We start from the raw sequence: 16487 nt of genomic DNA, 5'->3' as shown, positions 1-16487 counted from the left end.
AAAATGTTCAAATGTTCAAAAAAATGAATTGCAATCAGTGAAATGAATATGAAACTGCCGGAAAAAAAAATGAACACCAAATTATCCAGTCAAGAGGCGCTTCAGCAGTGACATTATTAGCCACTGCTATGTGAACAAACAAGACAGGACCACACAGACTTTGTCAAAGTTATTATTGTAGAATACTTTGATGTATTTTGTTCTTTCATACAGACAAAAGGTGTTGGACTTAATTCCCATTAAATTCTCTTAGATTTCCATACAGATTTAGTCTACAGTATACAGGTGTGTTCTTTCTCATATATAGATATTTATTCGCTTAAATAACAGGCAGGTAACTCTTTAACATATTCAATAGTCTTTATGGTTTTTGTTTTTTCCCTTTTTTTTGGTCTTTTTTGTCATTTCAGCACAGTTGAGGCTGCATTTTCTGTCAGCAGAACAGCGCTGCGTTTTGTGCAAGAGAAGGTGGCGTTGGTGGAGGGGATGGGGGCCAGATGGGGCGCGTCCGCACACGGTATTTACAACAGTATGTGTCATGAGGGCAGGGGGTAATGAAAAACTTCCTCCAGTCAGAACACGAAGTTCTCGTCACAGATCTACAAGAGCAGCCTCAACGACGTGCATGCGCGTCGCACTTCTGCAGTCTCTAGCTCTGTGGTCGCCTCTCCGTCGATGTTTGGATCTGACAGAAGTGCTTGGGGGCTACATACAGGGGGACGGGGGCCGTTCCGTGGACAGAAAACACAGCCCACGGAATATGCTCAGGAGAATGTGCAACTGTCTGGTCCATCAGTGGGAGCACCGGTGGAGGAAATCAATCATCAGAATCAAAGACAAGCACTTCCGTTTTGTTGTTCCTCTCCTTACGAAACAAAAAGCAACAGGATCCAAAGGAAATAAAGAAAATAAAAATTGCAACAGGAACATAGTACCCGTCAGTCAAAGATGCGCGTGTCGGGGGGTGGTCTGTACAGATGTGGTGCAGCTGTTGTACAGTTCTTCCTCGTCTCACTAAATATAATATTCTCTTTTTTCACATTCTGTTTCGCCTTTCTCGCGATATCACGGCCGGACAGACGGTGATGGAGAGATGGCACGGCAAACTGGGGAGCAGGCGAGAGATGTTTTTTTTTTTATATATTACTTTTCCTGCCCCCAATACCACGCGGTTTGTGACGTAAGAGGTGCGCAGGACAGACACATCAAAGCGCACAGTAATGAGTTACCGACACATAAAAGTGACATAAATGATACCAAATGCATGCTTCAAAAACTGATAGCACAATGCCCCCCACTCATCATCCTCCTCCTCCTCCTGCCGGTATGAAGACATTATTCTGTACAGGCTTCAGAGAGGCATGACGTCACTGTCTAATGCAGGGACATCAGTCTGTTGCATATTATCTGCCCCTGCCTTTCTCTTTTTTTTGGGGGGGGGTGGGGGGGTGGGTTGGGGTGGTGAGGTGGGTGTTGGGGTCCCTTGGGGGAAGACGGGCAGAGCTCCAAGTTTGCATTGCGTTGATGTCTAGGCAACATGAAGTCAGTGGTTCACCCGCACCTCAGTGCAACACGGCGGGCAGAGGGGGGCACCCTGGAATGTATGTCGTATGGAATGTTCCGGTGACGCCATGGTGGGATATGATGCCATGAGCGTTGACCCGTCATGGGGTGGCAGATTTTTCTTTTTGTTAATCTTTTTGTCGTAGTTGTTTTCTTTAAATTCTCATGCAGGCTATTAATTTGTGTTGATCACATCCAAGTTCAAGCATCTCCAAAGTCCAAGGCTTGCGTGCAGGTCACATCGGTCAGGTGTGCACGCAAAGCGGACTGATATTAAGACAAATGTCCTTTGTCCTTCTTTGTTCCTGTCATTTTTCCAACCACCTATTCAGAGTGTTTAGCAAGTGAGAAACAAAGGAGTAAAGAAAAATCTCTTTAAGTAGCTAACTAAGTTCGTCAAATGTGAAGCTATTTAGCTAATGTGGCTAACACGGCTTTGAACAATCAGACTATCTGTTACCCCAAAGTTTTTCAGCTACGCAGAGTTTCGGACAGTGCCCTCAATGTCTGTCCCTTTTATCTGAACTTTTTTTAAGTCATGGTATTTTGAGCGCTACAAAATAAGTATTTCAGGAGTAGCAGCGTGTTTTTGTATCCATAGCAGGTGGGCCACGGCTAAAACCAGCAGCAAAGTAACTGCTGCGTTGCAAGTTCCAGTCCTAATTCATGGGGTGCTTTCGCAAATATCACATTTCATATGAAAATGGGGAACCACTAGAGGCCAAGATGCATTTTGAAAAAACAACCCAGCAAAAGAAAGAACTTGTGTGTAATGCCTTTTTCTGTTTCCCTGCTGGCAAATGGTTAGCATTAGCAAACTAGTGTATCATCTTTTCAATCAATGTATCATCTTTTTTTCTGTATATTTTTCTATGTATTTGTTCGACTAATTTGATCTTGTTTCTTACTTATAAACATCACTGCTTTGATAAAGGTTCACCACGTAACCATGACATGCAAGTCCGAAATTTCCACTTATAGTAAAAAAAGAGTGAGTGAAACCACCAGGAAGAGATCCCTGTGTGTGCCGTTAAGGGGATCTGTAGATGATGTTCAACACATTCAAATGTTTTTGTAGGGGACGTGGGCCTGGCAGAAACCCTGCTAAGCTAACAATAAGTGATGTAACAAACAGCCACCTCACACATTTGAGGGGTGAGGATGGAGCAGGGGGGCGTCAAACTTAAAGGGAAGACACAACCTTTCATTGGTTACACCTCAACAGGCTTTGAACACTGAACATGGATGTCAGACAAAGGCCTGATTGAAACTTTTCGACGTGAAACATTGATAACTTTCCTTCCATCTTTCTCTGTAACACAACTGTCACCAACACATTAAACCAGACGAGATCTCTCTCTCTCTCTCTCTCTCTCTCTCTCTCTCTCTGTCTCTCTCTCTCTCTCTCTCTCTCTCTCTCTCTCTCCAAAAGAGGGCGCTGGTTTGTGGTAGAGACAACCTGGTGAGCAGGAGGTTTGAAGTAAGTGCACGTCAGTCTTAAAGGGCCATCGCCTGTGCATTGTGTTTGATGGCATTTAAAGGGTTAATGCTTCACAAGCATTCAGCTTCTTTCCCCCCCTTTGAATAGAAAGAAAAAATATGAAATAAGTGAAATAAAGAAAAATAAATGGACCAAGGAACAGCAAGAGAGAAGATGATGGGGGGAGACTGGAAGAAGACGTCCACCACCATCTCACCTGTTCATCAACTGTGTGTGTGAGTGTGTGTGTGTGTGAGTGTGTGTGTGTGTGTGTGTGTGTGTGTGTGTGTGTGTGTGTGTTCGTAAATAAAGGTGACAGGGTGGTTACACGTAACGGGTCATGTGGTCAAATGGGGCAGCGTTCAAGAATGTTCGGAGTTGTTGCTCTGCAAACATGAAAGAGAAAAACACACACACATAGATATATATAAATTCAGTATATTAGGGCTGGACATTGTGATTTTTTTTTAAATTTGATATACAGCATATCAACATATTAGCTTGTATGGAGTAATTACATGAACACAGCATAATATGGAGTCATTTTATTTCCCTTTTATGTCAATGCATTTTTAAAGACAATTAGATATATAATTTAAGTAGATATAAAAAAAATCTCTTTGTATTAATAAATCATGTCTTTCTTTGAGGAATATCCTACTGGATTAGGGATATTTGTTATCTGCTTGAGAGCAGACTGTAGTCACCTTCCTGCTATTTTAAAGGTCAATTTTTTCTGGATTTTTCGGTGGTTTTGTGCATATTGAAAGCAATATTTGGTAAAATTCAAAGTTTCAAGCATAAAACCTACTTATTCTATTGTCACTTTACTGGATTACACTTTTGATTTTAATCTCTTGATTATTTAGGGGTGATGCCTTGCTGATTTTTTGCATTTTTGCAGAATAGTAAAGCGGACTTCCACTACTCATGCAGCATTATTGTGAAATACCTTGAATGAATTTCACATTGCCAAAAAGGGATCGGGATGTAGACAAAAATGTATGACAATTTTCAGTATCAAAAATCGTTGAGATGACATCATAGTTATATAATATACATCGATATATTATTCAGCCCTAATATACACATATTTATATATGTACAATATTTATATGTATATCCTTTCTTAAGGTGATATTGCAGCCATTCTATTCACTATTAGGTTTAACTGAACATTATCTGTTTGCAAGTCATGTTTTTTTGTTATGTTTTCTTTCTTTTTTTTCAGAAGAGACAAGACATTACACATACGCACATTGACAAAGAGAGGAGTGAAAGGAAATCAAATTACTTCGTATGTATGTCAAAATTTCACGCAGAGAGAGAGAGAGAGAAGTTAAGCCGCATGAAACAGGAAATGAATGAGCACCATTATGTTGGGAAATAATTCAGAGGATGGAAAGATGGAAGTAGTTAAAGCTTTAACGAAGCGTTACTTATATTGCAAGCTAATTAGTGGCATGACAGATGGCATTGATGGTGGTGATGCGTGATGAACAGAGGTCACATGACTTGACTGCTGGAGCGGTGCGGGAAGTGGTTTGTTTTTGTTTGTTTTCTTTATTGGATGTGCGCTCTCCCTGTCACTGTAGCAGGGGCCACACTTGTGTGCACGCTGGATCGGACTGGGGCAGGCGCTGGAGGGGGCAGAGTAAAGGACTCAGGCTGGGGGAAAGGGGCGGGAACGAAGAGGGGGGGGCAAAGTGAGGGAAAGTCGCAAAGTTCCCTGGGAGTTGCGAGCAGGCATCGTCCACTCCCTCATGTTAGTGTGTCGAATGGAAGTGTCATGAGCGAGTCCTCAGCCCCCCCTCGGCTCCCACTTTCCCACCCTCAAGACTCAGGCCCCCAACTCCTCCCCCCCGATCCACATCCACTCAGTCATAAGGAGGTCTCCACGCAGTAGAGGTGGGCCAGGTGAGGAGTGAAGGGTTTCCTGTCCCTGCCATGATGCTTGTGGTGACGGGGGCTCCGGCTGCCATAAGTAACCGATGAACTGATGCTGCTGCTGCTGCTGTTGTTGTTGTTTCTGTTGCACGGGGTCACTGGGAGGCTGTACTGGCGGTAGGGCCGGGTGGGCCGGGTGCGGGTGGTGGGCTGAGCCTGGGTGGGAGGCGGTGGCGGCTTGCGGAGTGCTGGGTGCAGGTGCTGGTATCGGCTGAGCTCTGATTCGTCGTCCACGTCAGTGTCATCGATCAGCGGGATATTGTGGATGAGGTCATTGATGAGGAACTCCGGATGGGCCATGAAGTTGTGGATGGAATTGCGGGATTCTGGTTTCTCCCGGCCCTCGTACAGCGAACTACGGAATGCTTTCACCACTCGCATCTGCCATTTGAAATTTAAAAAAAAATTGGGAGATGACGAGAGAAGAAAGTCAGTCATGAAAATTGAAAACCATTGAAGAAGGGAAACTCAAAGATGTGTGTCCTCCAGTAGACAGTGACAGATGGACAGACAGTTGGAAAGTCAGGACCAGGTGCTGCTTTTGAAACTATTCAAGATTTACTCTATAATTTCTCATTTTGTCCCTGAGCAACTTTTTAAGTCCAGAGGAGTCTGAAAAAGGTTTTCAATTAATTACCACGGTATTGGAGAACAGCAAAGTGCTGAAAGTAACCTTAGGTAGCTCACAGCAGCGAGGACTTCTTGGAAACTTTATGCCAATGAGCCATAATCAGATGTAAAAAAACAAATGTAGAAATACTGTCAACTGTAAATAAACAGTTAGGAACAGAGCCCCCCCCATCCAGGTAAGAAGATACAATTTCGCTGTTGACAGCTTTCCTGCTCCATTTGTAGCCTCTCAAAAACAAAGAATTGGACTACATTGTTGCCTGATCCTATGATTTGGACTGACGTAGCTATGATATGTATTGGGGTATGTTTACAGACTTCTTATTTGGCCCCCAAATAAACCATTCTTCTTGTTATATTTTCTGTGGCATTGTCTCTCCAGTAATGTAAGTCAAATATTTGATTTAGAATCTCTAGTTTTGTAGTTTGATGAAATATTGAGTTTTGTTCTGCTCAAAGTGCAGCGGGCTCTGATGTTTGGCACTAACCCACCATCAAATGAGTGAGAGCATCAAACTTCATGTTTAGAAGACAGACTGAAAGTATAAAATTGATATTTTCACTTTAAAGCTGGTAGTAACAGATGGTTAGCTTAGCTTAGCATCACAATAAGCATAATGAAGGGCATTTTTGAATAGAAACATCTGAGTGACTTTAATGCCTGATTTTGGACTCCACAGCTTTTCTTTTCAGCAATACATGTACTATCAGGACTATGCTTGAGGCAATGCAAGCCATGTGGGCTGGACTAACCTAATAACTTCTACATCAGCTTAACACTGGACTTTTGAAGTATGTCAGTTCAAATATATTCAAATAAGGGTTTTACTGCAGTAACTGTGATGACCTGAGCGCAGGCGCTGATGCAATACTTTTCTGTGACCAATAGGTAGCCTGTAAATACATGATGCCCTCACACTTGAATCAATATCAATTGAGTGATCCATCTTAAAGCCACTCTTTGCATGATAAATTACAAAAACTTGAGAGATGCCTATGACACCAGACTCCACGTGGATGGTCTTAGAGGCCAGTGACAATGGCACAGTTGATTTATTGGCCACGATCACTGTTGATAAAAGATGTTGATAAAAGATGTTGATAAAAGATAGGCTACGCAGCTATAAGGAGTGGGAACACAAAAAGTTCTGTCAAACCTTAGCTTAATCTGATTTGGTAATATTAATGAAAGGCAGCTTGTATTACAGTTAAGTGATTTATTGAGGCTACAGTGGATCAAGGCCATTATTTTCAACTTTGGAAATCAAGATGAAGTCTGTCAATGATTTCCATCATTAACCGCCTCAAAGCAACACTTTCTTTTGGTACCGCCTGGATGCATTCACTTGGCCAATCGCGATGCTTGAATGAGATACAGAGGTATGTCTCAGTCCCAGCTGCACCAGCATGAATTTATGATTAAGAAACAGAGTATAAAGTGTAAAAAATATAGAATGATCAGGCTCATCGTAGTTTGTTGTTTTCGCTGCGCTGGTGCTTTTAGGTAAAAGGCCACACACTCAATTGTTCACACTTTTTGATAATTACAGTTAACATTTAAATCTGAGTACAGAATTTCAAAGTATTTTGGACAGTGATGTGAGGACATTGGGTTTCATTTATTTTAATGTCAAAATATGAAAACATAAACGTCAACGATGTTTTACTTCAAGCTGACATTGGAATAGTTGTCCTGATGTTATAAAGAGCACATAATAATATATGAACCCTTCTATATTTCTAGAATTCATACATTGCTGAACAAGCTGACGACTACTTGAATTATACATCACGCTGACCATTTAAAAGAAAGACCTCAGGCCATACATTCGCCTATAAATCCTTTTTTATGGAAAATGTAAACATAAGATATGTTCACAGAAAAAAATTGCTGCCTTTTCCTTTCTCCAGATTTTAGGAGTCGCCGTTGAAGAGTAAATTGAAGTTCTTGGTTACTAAATATTTAGAGTCTTCCTGTGCCACCTGATCCTGAGTGTCTCCAAAAACACGTAAACAGATAAATTAAATGGTGTTTCAAAAATGCTAATGACACATGTTTCGTCAGTTCTCACACGCCAGTCAGACCTCGCAAGACAACAGCATTCAGTAGCTGACATCACAAAGACCATAGAAGCTGCTTTCACTTCATCCACACGGTGCGTTTTTGTGTGTGTGTGTGTGTGTGTGTATGTGTGTTTGTGGGTCAGGAGGATGGGATGACAAAGCATGTGTGGGGAGGAATTGTATCTGAGCACAGAGCATGCACACAAAAACATGAGGCTGGTTATTAGGCAAAGATGGAGAAGAAGCAGGGAAGTGACTGTGTTAGTTCAGTTTACAGAAAAATAAGAAAACTACCAAATCTATGGCAGTGACCACACAAACGCACGTACACGCGCACTCACTCACTCACTCTATCTCACACACATACATACAGTACACACACATACACGTGCGGCAGCAGTGTTAAGAGAGTAAACCAGAACTGCGTCCAATGGCGTGGCTCGGTGGTTGTCGTCCGCATGCATTGGAACGTTGTCAATCACAGGCACGATTTAACTGAGAGATGTGATTCACACACATAAATACAGCCGCATGTGCATGCACATGCACATATACAGTACATAATGCACTGCAACCATGCAGCAGTTGCCAACGGAGTGACTGAAGTCATGATTATGCTGATGATGAAGTTGCTGCAGGATATAAAGAAAATCAAGTCTTGCAAAAAAAGGGGACAACACAGAGAATCAGCAGGTTAGAACTGTAGGTGATTGGTTAAAATTGGCAAAACAGAACGTGATCAGTTGAAAGTCAGCCCTCTCACATACATAGACACAGGCAGCCAGGTCATGCCGAATCCGACTTTCAGTCGCACACAGGTATACACGCACACACTCGCACACACACACACACACACACACACACACACACACACACACACACACACACACACACACACACACACACACACACACACACACACACACATACATAAGCAGACACACCAGCACACATACATACATACTCCAGAGTGAGGTCCATGAGTGTACGTCAAGGTGCATGATGCAGTGTATGCAGTGTAGGATGTTTGCGTGCGTAAACACATTCCTTTGCCAGGCAGTTGATCCATGCACCCCCACCCCCAGCCCCCCAACCCTCAAGCCCAAACAGAGGAGAAGAAGCAGCATGAGCTCAAAGACACACACTTCAGTGCATATTTACTGACAGGCAGCCAGAGCCCTGCATAGAGACGCCGGGCCAAATAATTCCTAAACATGTTTATTCACTGCAACATCAACTGGTTTGAAATGTCGAGGCAGTGGAATTGGGAGGGGGTTGGGGTTGGTGCTGCAGTCGGTCTCTATGTATGACTCTGGCACATTTGAAATACTGACAAAAAGACAGACAGACAGACGGTCAAGCAGTAGGTTCAGTGCTTATCTGTTTTTCCAAAGAGCCTGTCAGACAATAGAAAAACAATTCATGCAGACTGAGAACAATGTTACTTTTGTCAGCGCTTGGTTTGTTTTCATTTTGTCTCCCGAATGTTTTTTTTTTAATAGAGTAAACTTTCGAGTATATAATGCCCACAGAGTGGCCAGAGAGGCCTGGAGGTCAGGGCACTGCTGCTGTTTTACTCATCTCTCTCACCCTCTTCCTGTCTTACTCTCTTCCCCCTCTCTCCCTGCCGGCTCACTCAGCAGTGCTTGATGGAAAAACAAGGATGGTTAAAAGAGGAAATAGGCATCTGAAGGTTGAGGCTGCTGTGTACAAAACAACCGCTGATGAGAAGAAATGGCAACATAAATGCGAGGAGAAGCTATGAGGTTCATGGCTGAATTAATGGCTCCCATTTCCCACCTTACAGACCAACTCCTCCCTTTGATGCATGATGACTGAGCTCGAATCAATAGCACAAACCCCCCACGTCAATTTTCCTACTCACATCACATTAGAGGAGCAACGACTGAGGGTAGAGAGAGGATTTCTAAACGTGGAGAAATATTAACAAGAGACTGAGACTGGGGACTCCACATTCCCCCTTATTGATCAAAGCAAAGAAAACCTGTCAGAAATGAAAACAAACTGGATCCATAGATCGGTTCAGATGATCCAGAGGGATCTCTTACAGCCCAGTCAGATGAAAGAATGAAACAGACATCTTATATCATTATTATAATAAAGATCTTTTTTCCATAAACACTTGATAGATTGGGCTTGTAAACATCAGGAAGGTGATGGTGATGTCATACATTTTCACTTTAGTTTTTTAGAAGCTCAAGAACCCTCCAGCCCCTGGGGTGTCTCTCAAGTCTTACAGCAGTGTGTCAGTTTTTCACAGTTTCTCTGTGGAGCTCCTTCAATCAGGATAAGAAGCAGAGTAATCTTTGCTGCAGTGGAACACAACTGTATCGCTGTCAACCGTTTAAAGGGTTATGGTGCTGTGTCAGTATACCCTTGCCGCAGTCACAACTGACTTTTGTACTTTTGTAGAATAATGAACTTCTTTTTGCCAGCTCAACATCATACATGAGAATAATTGCATAATCATAAATCCCATTATATGTTTTCCTGAGGAGTCTTGGCACCACAAGATTTTACTGTGGTAACCGTGATTTTTTTTCCGTGTGAATCTTTCTAGGATATCCACACCCAAAACACTATGTTGCAATTGTTAAAGTACTATTGTGTTTCTGAAATGATCATTGAGTATAGGGTATCAGAATCTTCAGTTTAATTTTCAGTTATTAGTGTGTATCTCAAATTTAAGGCCATACAGAAGTGTAGTTTTTTTCCTACTAGTTTAAATCAAACATTGTGATAAAACGTAAAAATGAAATATTTTTTGGAAGAGCATCAGCAATAAAAGCTTTTTTTAAATGTTTATGCAGTCAAGCAGATGTGAGACTACTGGCTTTATTCAATAATCTTATTAATCTCAATAATGGATATTTCCTGCAATTATAACTTTTAATGCTATTTTGTTGCCTGTTAACATACACATTATAAAAACGATTGGTACTTTTTATCGCCGACCTTTTCATGCAGAGCAGTGAACCAGGAGCACAGTAGATTCAGTGGTAACCTTTGCTCCTTTCACATTTCCTTGCTGATCCTGCTTTTCTTTTAACCCTCACTTTGAAATGAAACTCAAGAGGAATATTTCTAATTGTAGGAACTGGTCAAACTACACCGATGCCTCAACAGATGAGGGAAAAGAAACTGAAAAAGCAGGCTATACACTAATAGTGGAGCCTGGTTTCATACTTTCTGTCAACACTGAAATCTTCTATGCAGTTGGAGGCCATACAGAATGTGTATATATCTTAAAACACTGTTGGGAAAGGTTGAAAGAGACTAAAGGGATTATGTGTTGCTAAACACATGTCAGTAAGTTTGTTTAAATTACCTCCCCAGTTTTTAATACACATCTCTGGATATTGATGGAACAGATCATGGAATTGACCAATAGCTGAAATCATATTCACAACATTTCTGGAGGGTTTGAATGTTGTTTTGAACATTTTACACTTGTAACTTGTGATATACAACCATTCTCTGTGCTATGCTCAATAGTATGGGGACCTCAAGTCCTCTTTGATCTTGGCTTGTCCATTTAAATCAAATACATTTAAATAATTACATCTGATATGTAGACTTTACATATTTTTGGTTCAGAGTACCTTGAGTTTTGTTACCACGCTCCTCTCTCTCTCTTTCTCCCTCCCTGGTTAGCCTTGTGCTGGCTCTTCCGGATTTTTGTTTTCATTGTCTATTTGTTCTACATCACACGGCACAAACCACAATGCATTTACATCCACAATGCATCGTTCATCTTCATCTCACTCTGACAACTGACTCCATACGCTGTAAGATAATATCAGGGCTGTAAAAGCAAAGGCGTCTAGCAGGTTGAATATCCAATTTCTAATGCATCACAAGCACATGAGTCACGGTTCTGGTAGCTCCAAGGTCTCAACTGAGGTCATCTGTGATTTCATATCAGGAAGGTGATGTCACCTTCATACTTCGTGGTAAGAGTTTTGTGGGATGCAATGCAACCCAGAGATTTTTGAGTTGTTCGGTGTCTCCCATCACTACCGATTCTATGGATTAGTTTATTTGTACGGTTGGTGCCGCTGCAGTAGTTCTCCTCTACAGTGAACAGTGAATTACTCCTCTACGGGATTATGAATTGGACCCTAGATGTTATTCTGTAATTTGACATTGCTGGGGCTAAATTGTGCAGTGATATTCCTTGGACGCTGTAAATGATACTATGATACAGGAATTAAAATTTGATTACTTTTAAAATTACATCTGAAATGTTTAATTTTTGTTTGTGAGTCTGACAATGAGAAAGTGTATAACAGGAGAGGTGGGGAGTAGACACAGTCTGGTAACTCCATCTCTTTCACATGCAACTCTCCTGTGAAGGACGAAAATCAGATTCTACTGCATTTCTTCACTTTCCCACTTGTCGGAAAGATAGCAGCTGACTGCAGAACAGGCAGTAGGTACCACTTTGAAGTCTTGGAGTCTGTTAGCCCAGAGAGCAAAGTTGTTTTCAGGCTGAGAAACAGTTAGTACACTGAGGAGATGGTGACTTAACTAGGGTCAAGTTTACAATTTGCTTGTAGAGGTGCGATATGGTGAGATGCGGAGTGACACTTTTTGATCCAGCTTTAGGCGAATGGACGCTGCAACCACTGAATGAAAGTTAACTTTGGCCTCTACAAAGGCTCTACAAAGGCTCTACAAAGGCTGACTTTGGCCTTTACAAAGATGCTTTTTTTTTTAGATCTAGCGGTTATTAATTTTAGCCTCCTCATCGTCAGGCTGCTTTGAGGTGAAGTGGAAAAATGTTCTGTTGCTCCCAACTGCAAGACGCCAGTGAAAATTCCATTAGAGTCCCAGTGATCAGAAGCTACTGCAGGAGTTTGGAGAGCTTTAGCCACCCAGTCTTTCCTCTCGAGTATATCTAGCTATCACCAGTACTTTGAAATTTACACTGGTCAAGGTAAATCCATACAAAGGCTCAATCTCAGTTTTGGGGTTCTTGTGACAAGTGGCAGGGCGTCCTTGAACAACCTGACATCATGACACTGGTTTTTCGCTAGTTGGCCTTTTTGTTTGACACCATGCAACACAAGTCATACTCGGGGTCATACCCTTCATCTTTCTTTATCTCAATCTGACAACCAGCTCCCAGCCCTGTTATGTGATATTTGTTTTGTTAAATACAAAAACTAAACGAATGCCTCTCCACCTATAGGAGTCACTTGACTGAACTAGCTGGCCCCAGAATACGAGAAGGCCTGATTTGTTTCTGACCTCAGGTTCACTGCACTGCATTAAAAGGAAAAAACTCACACTCTATTTTGAAAAGCAGACAACATTTTGGAAATACTTTTGAGGTCCGATAAATGAATTCAAACAAAATAAAATTTGGCAAATAAAAACTCTTAAACCTTGTACCATTCTGCATTTGATAAATATTTGGCAAGGTTGGGCTAACGGCAGGAGGGGGTTTGTTGAGCGCACACCTGCTGCAGATTGCCATGCTTTTGTAGCGCATGGCTGGCCCTGGTTACCGGCAATCAGTGAGGGCTAAAAAGCCAGAGTTTTGGGTCTCGCTGGTTGTCAGGTCATTTGTAAATTTCCTTCTGTCGCCAACACCGGCCCTCCCCATTAGCTCCCTTCCGTATGCGCCAGCACTTTTTTTGCCTGGCTGCTCATCCTGACCAGGCCCTTGTCGTGTACGACAGTGCCTCTTGCATGGCCACCAGTAACCCAAAGGGGCTTTCTCTCATCGGGGTATGTGCTAACCGCCGATCCCGCAACGACTTCAGTGAATGGTAGTGCTTGCTGCCTGCCTCGACCGGGTTTCTTTCCTCATCAGTGTGTGCCAGCACCTTCCGCCAAGCTACCCATCCCAGAACAGGCTTCTCACCCATTGGTGTATGCTAGTGCCTTCCGCCTGGCCAACCTCCCCCACCCCCATGACTGTGTTTAGAGAAGTCCTTTTTGTTGGTGCCACTGACTGCACGCAATGGCAATGTGCTATGTCAAATAAAGCATTCAGCATTTATTTGTACTATCTTAAGCCAAATCATAATGTCTTAATTATCTAAAAATCACCAGTGAGTTGTGTTGCCAAGGAGCTACGCTTGTACACACCTGCGGCTGTGTTTTTGATTTTTTTCTTTTTGGAGTGCATGGTTACGAACTAGGTCTGCAGAGGGTCCGCTATGAGCTCCACACCTTGTAGTTTTTTGCTTTGGCAAAGCTCAATGGTGAAGTATAAAAAAATTGTGATTTGGCTAAGAAAAACAGCACAAATCAGTGTCCTGGTAGCACACACTCTCTCTACCACAAACACCAGACACACAACACTAACCATAGATCAACCTTAGCCCTAACCAAGTACTCCTGCCATCTCAACCCAGCCACCTTTTATGAGGTTGGTTAGGTTCAGACAACACATTAGCCCTTCAGGGAGTGAACGAAAATTGTTACAAAGTGCTTTGCTCAGACTTTCAAAGCTGATATATTACCATCCTGATGCCAAATGATGGCAAAAAGGATGCCTGTCCAAAGTACTTGAGCTAAGGTTTTGGCATCTTTACAGTAATCGATGAGACAGAAGCGTCGGAATCTACACCTACAGGTGATGGAGCAATGTGAGGAGGCTAGGAGGAGGGCTGCGTGAAATGGGAAGAGGAAGGAATGGACACAAAGGAGCAAGGAGGTAAAGATAGGGAGAAGCAACTGAGGAGAATGATGGAGACGGTCAAATGAGAAGACAGCACAACCGGGCATGCACACACACTCACGCACGCACGCACACCTGAACACAGACGCACATGTTTACACACTCGCACACTGACAGACACTAAGCTTCAGCTAAGGCTTTTGAATAGCAGGCGTCCACACAAACACAGACGCGCCCAGAACTGACACACAGAGAAATCAAGAAAAAACATGAGGGGCAGTGCTACGCTACTCAGGAGATGGAAGGATGACAGAAAGGGATGACAAACACAATGTTGAATAAGAGGGTAGAAATGAGGAGAAATCTACTAAAAAAATCTTATCAGTGTGCTACACATGAGCCTGTATTTAGATCTGGTTGAATCTAAATACCTCAACAACAGAACACATCTACTTATGATGAACAATAAGAAGACATTTTGCAGATTATATCTGTTGACTTGGAGCAACCTGTAATGTCTCAAAAATATGCAGGAAGGAGGAAAGAGCCACATTGGAAAGAAAGACAGAGAGAAAGTTAGAAATCAGAACTGGACTTTTTGGAAGCCAAACGTGTGACATCGGAGCTGGAAATTCTGTTACAACAATTAACATTTGCAAAAGAAGAGTCAGAGGAGCAGAGGAAAGAGTTTTTTTGTTATGGGGCTTTTATACTCGAAGGTTTACAGTTTAGAGAATTGGGAATTGTGCATGATGGCAGGTAAATCGAGTCATATTCTAAGATGTATGATTCATTTCTTGATACAAAAAAGAACATTTCCTTCATCTTATTATCGCAGGGTTCAACCCGCTTGACCTTATTCACAAACAGGAAATAACACATAGGGAAAAGGGGGCTGTCACTCGCTGTCCGTATGTGGGGATGGATCTTTGCCTCCAAGCCAAATTATCATTGCCTAGAATTTCTCCTTGTCCTGTAAAAGCTGATTTTGAAATGTATCATCACCCACATTTGCCAGAGAGGGAGCGGTGAGTTTCCCCTCCCCCCCTTCACCAACCAACACACAACAACAGAACACACTTTGGACTGGGACTGGACCAGATCAGAGCAGACTTGTACCGCTGGTCTGGACTGGGGCTGTTTGAAAGGACAAGAGAAAAAAACAGAGGAGATATGCACACTCGCACACCTGCAAACACGCACACCCACACAGGGGTGCACGCACAAGCACTCACAACCAGGCAGCGAGCGAGCTGGAGGGAACATGACCATAGAGAGTAAAATACTAGAACCCATGTGCTGTGCAGTAGAGTGTGTTTGGATATGACAGAGAGAAGGTTGTTGTGTGTGTGCAGGTATGTGGATGTGGGTGCATGCTTTCGGCGGACTCACTCCCGGGGGCTGGGCTGGTATTGGCTGTTGCAGTGGAGAGAGCTACGTGAGAGGGGGTAGATATAGTGTTTACGTCGTGGAGCTGACTGAGCACAGACGAGCGCCGTCTCACGGCTCCCTGAAACGAACCACTTCGCTTGAACGTGCTCACTACCTCCATCTGCAGGACAGACAAAAAACAGTGGCACTCAGTGAGGGCAGGGGGGGCTGGTCTGAGTGTGACCTTGTCTGTGTGTGTGTGTGTGTGTGTGTGTGTGCGTTACTGCGTCTGAAATCACACACTATAGACCCAACATGTTTGGGACATCTCTGTGCCTGGTGGTATGAATCACATTGGACACACTACTCACAGCAAAAAGCAAAGTCGTTTCCTGTGAGGCATCGCCACTACAAATGTCTGTAGGGCTGAGAACAATATTTTCAAAAAAATAAAAAAATTAAAATAAAGCAATAAAGCAACCTTGAGCAAATCTCAAGGTTAAATTATTCACCCTCAACTGATTTCAGGTTTCCACTGGGCTTTAACAGTTACCACTGATGAAACATTGCTACGGACACAATAATCTCCACCTAAAAGTGATCGCATTATACAACAATTAATCACAGAGGACCGGTGAGTCAGAACAACCAATTAGATAAACAGGAGATGAGGTGAGGCCTGGAGACTTAGAAACTCAACAGATTACAAATACAATACAAAATCCAGCAGGGATGTTTGTCTTTCAAGACGGACCTTAGCACCTGTCATCTTCTCTC

The 16487-nt window shown here is 42.6% G+C and overlaps 1 protein-coding gene across 5 annotated transcripts in view; it reads right to left on the bottom strand.

Annotated features, from left to right (window-relative positions):
* Positions 1 to 156: 156 nt before the first annotated feature.
* The window catches only part of atp2b3b (ATPase plasma membrane Ca2+ transporting 3b), a 63543-nt gene continuing 47212 nt past the window's right edge, over positions 157 to 16487 (bottom strand). For 2 of the 5 annotated variants that reach the window (XM_086160007.1, XM_086160009.1), the window contains 3 exons: positions 15732 to 15891; positions 15420 to 15476; positions 157 to 5371 (listed from right to left, as the gene is read on the bottom strand). In XM_086160007.1, the coding sequence (XP_086016133.1) occupies positions 15442 to 15476; positions 15732 to 15891 (195 nt within the window). In that variant the 3' untranslated portion in view covers positions 157 to 5371; positions 15420 to 15441. The remainder of the gene's footprint in view (positions 5372 to 15419; positions 15477 to 15731; positions 15892 to 16487) is intronic. The other 3 variants (XM_086160005.1, XM_086160006.1, XM_086160008.1) reach the window with 2 other exon arrangements.

The sequence above is a fragment of the Fistularia commersonii genome, chromosome 14 (assembly GCF_037954325.1).
Source record: "Fistularia commersonii isolate RoL2024-O1a breed Wild chromosome 14, RoL_Fcom_v1.0, whole genome shotgun sequence".
Classification (NCBI taxonomy): Eukaryota; Metazoa; Chordata; class Actinopteri; order Syngnathiformes; family Fistulariidae; genus Fistularia; species Fistularia commersonii.
Note: the sequence above shows the minus strand (reverse complement) of the source record. Positions and strands in the feature narration are given on the sequence as shown.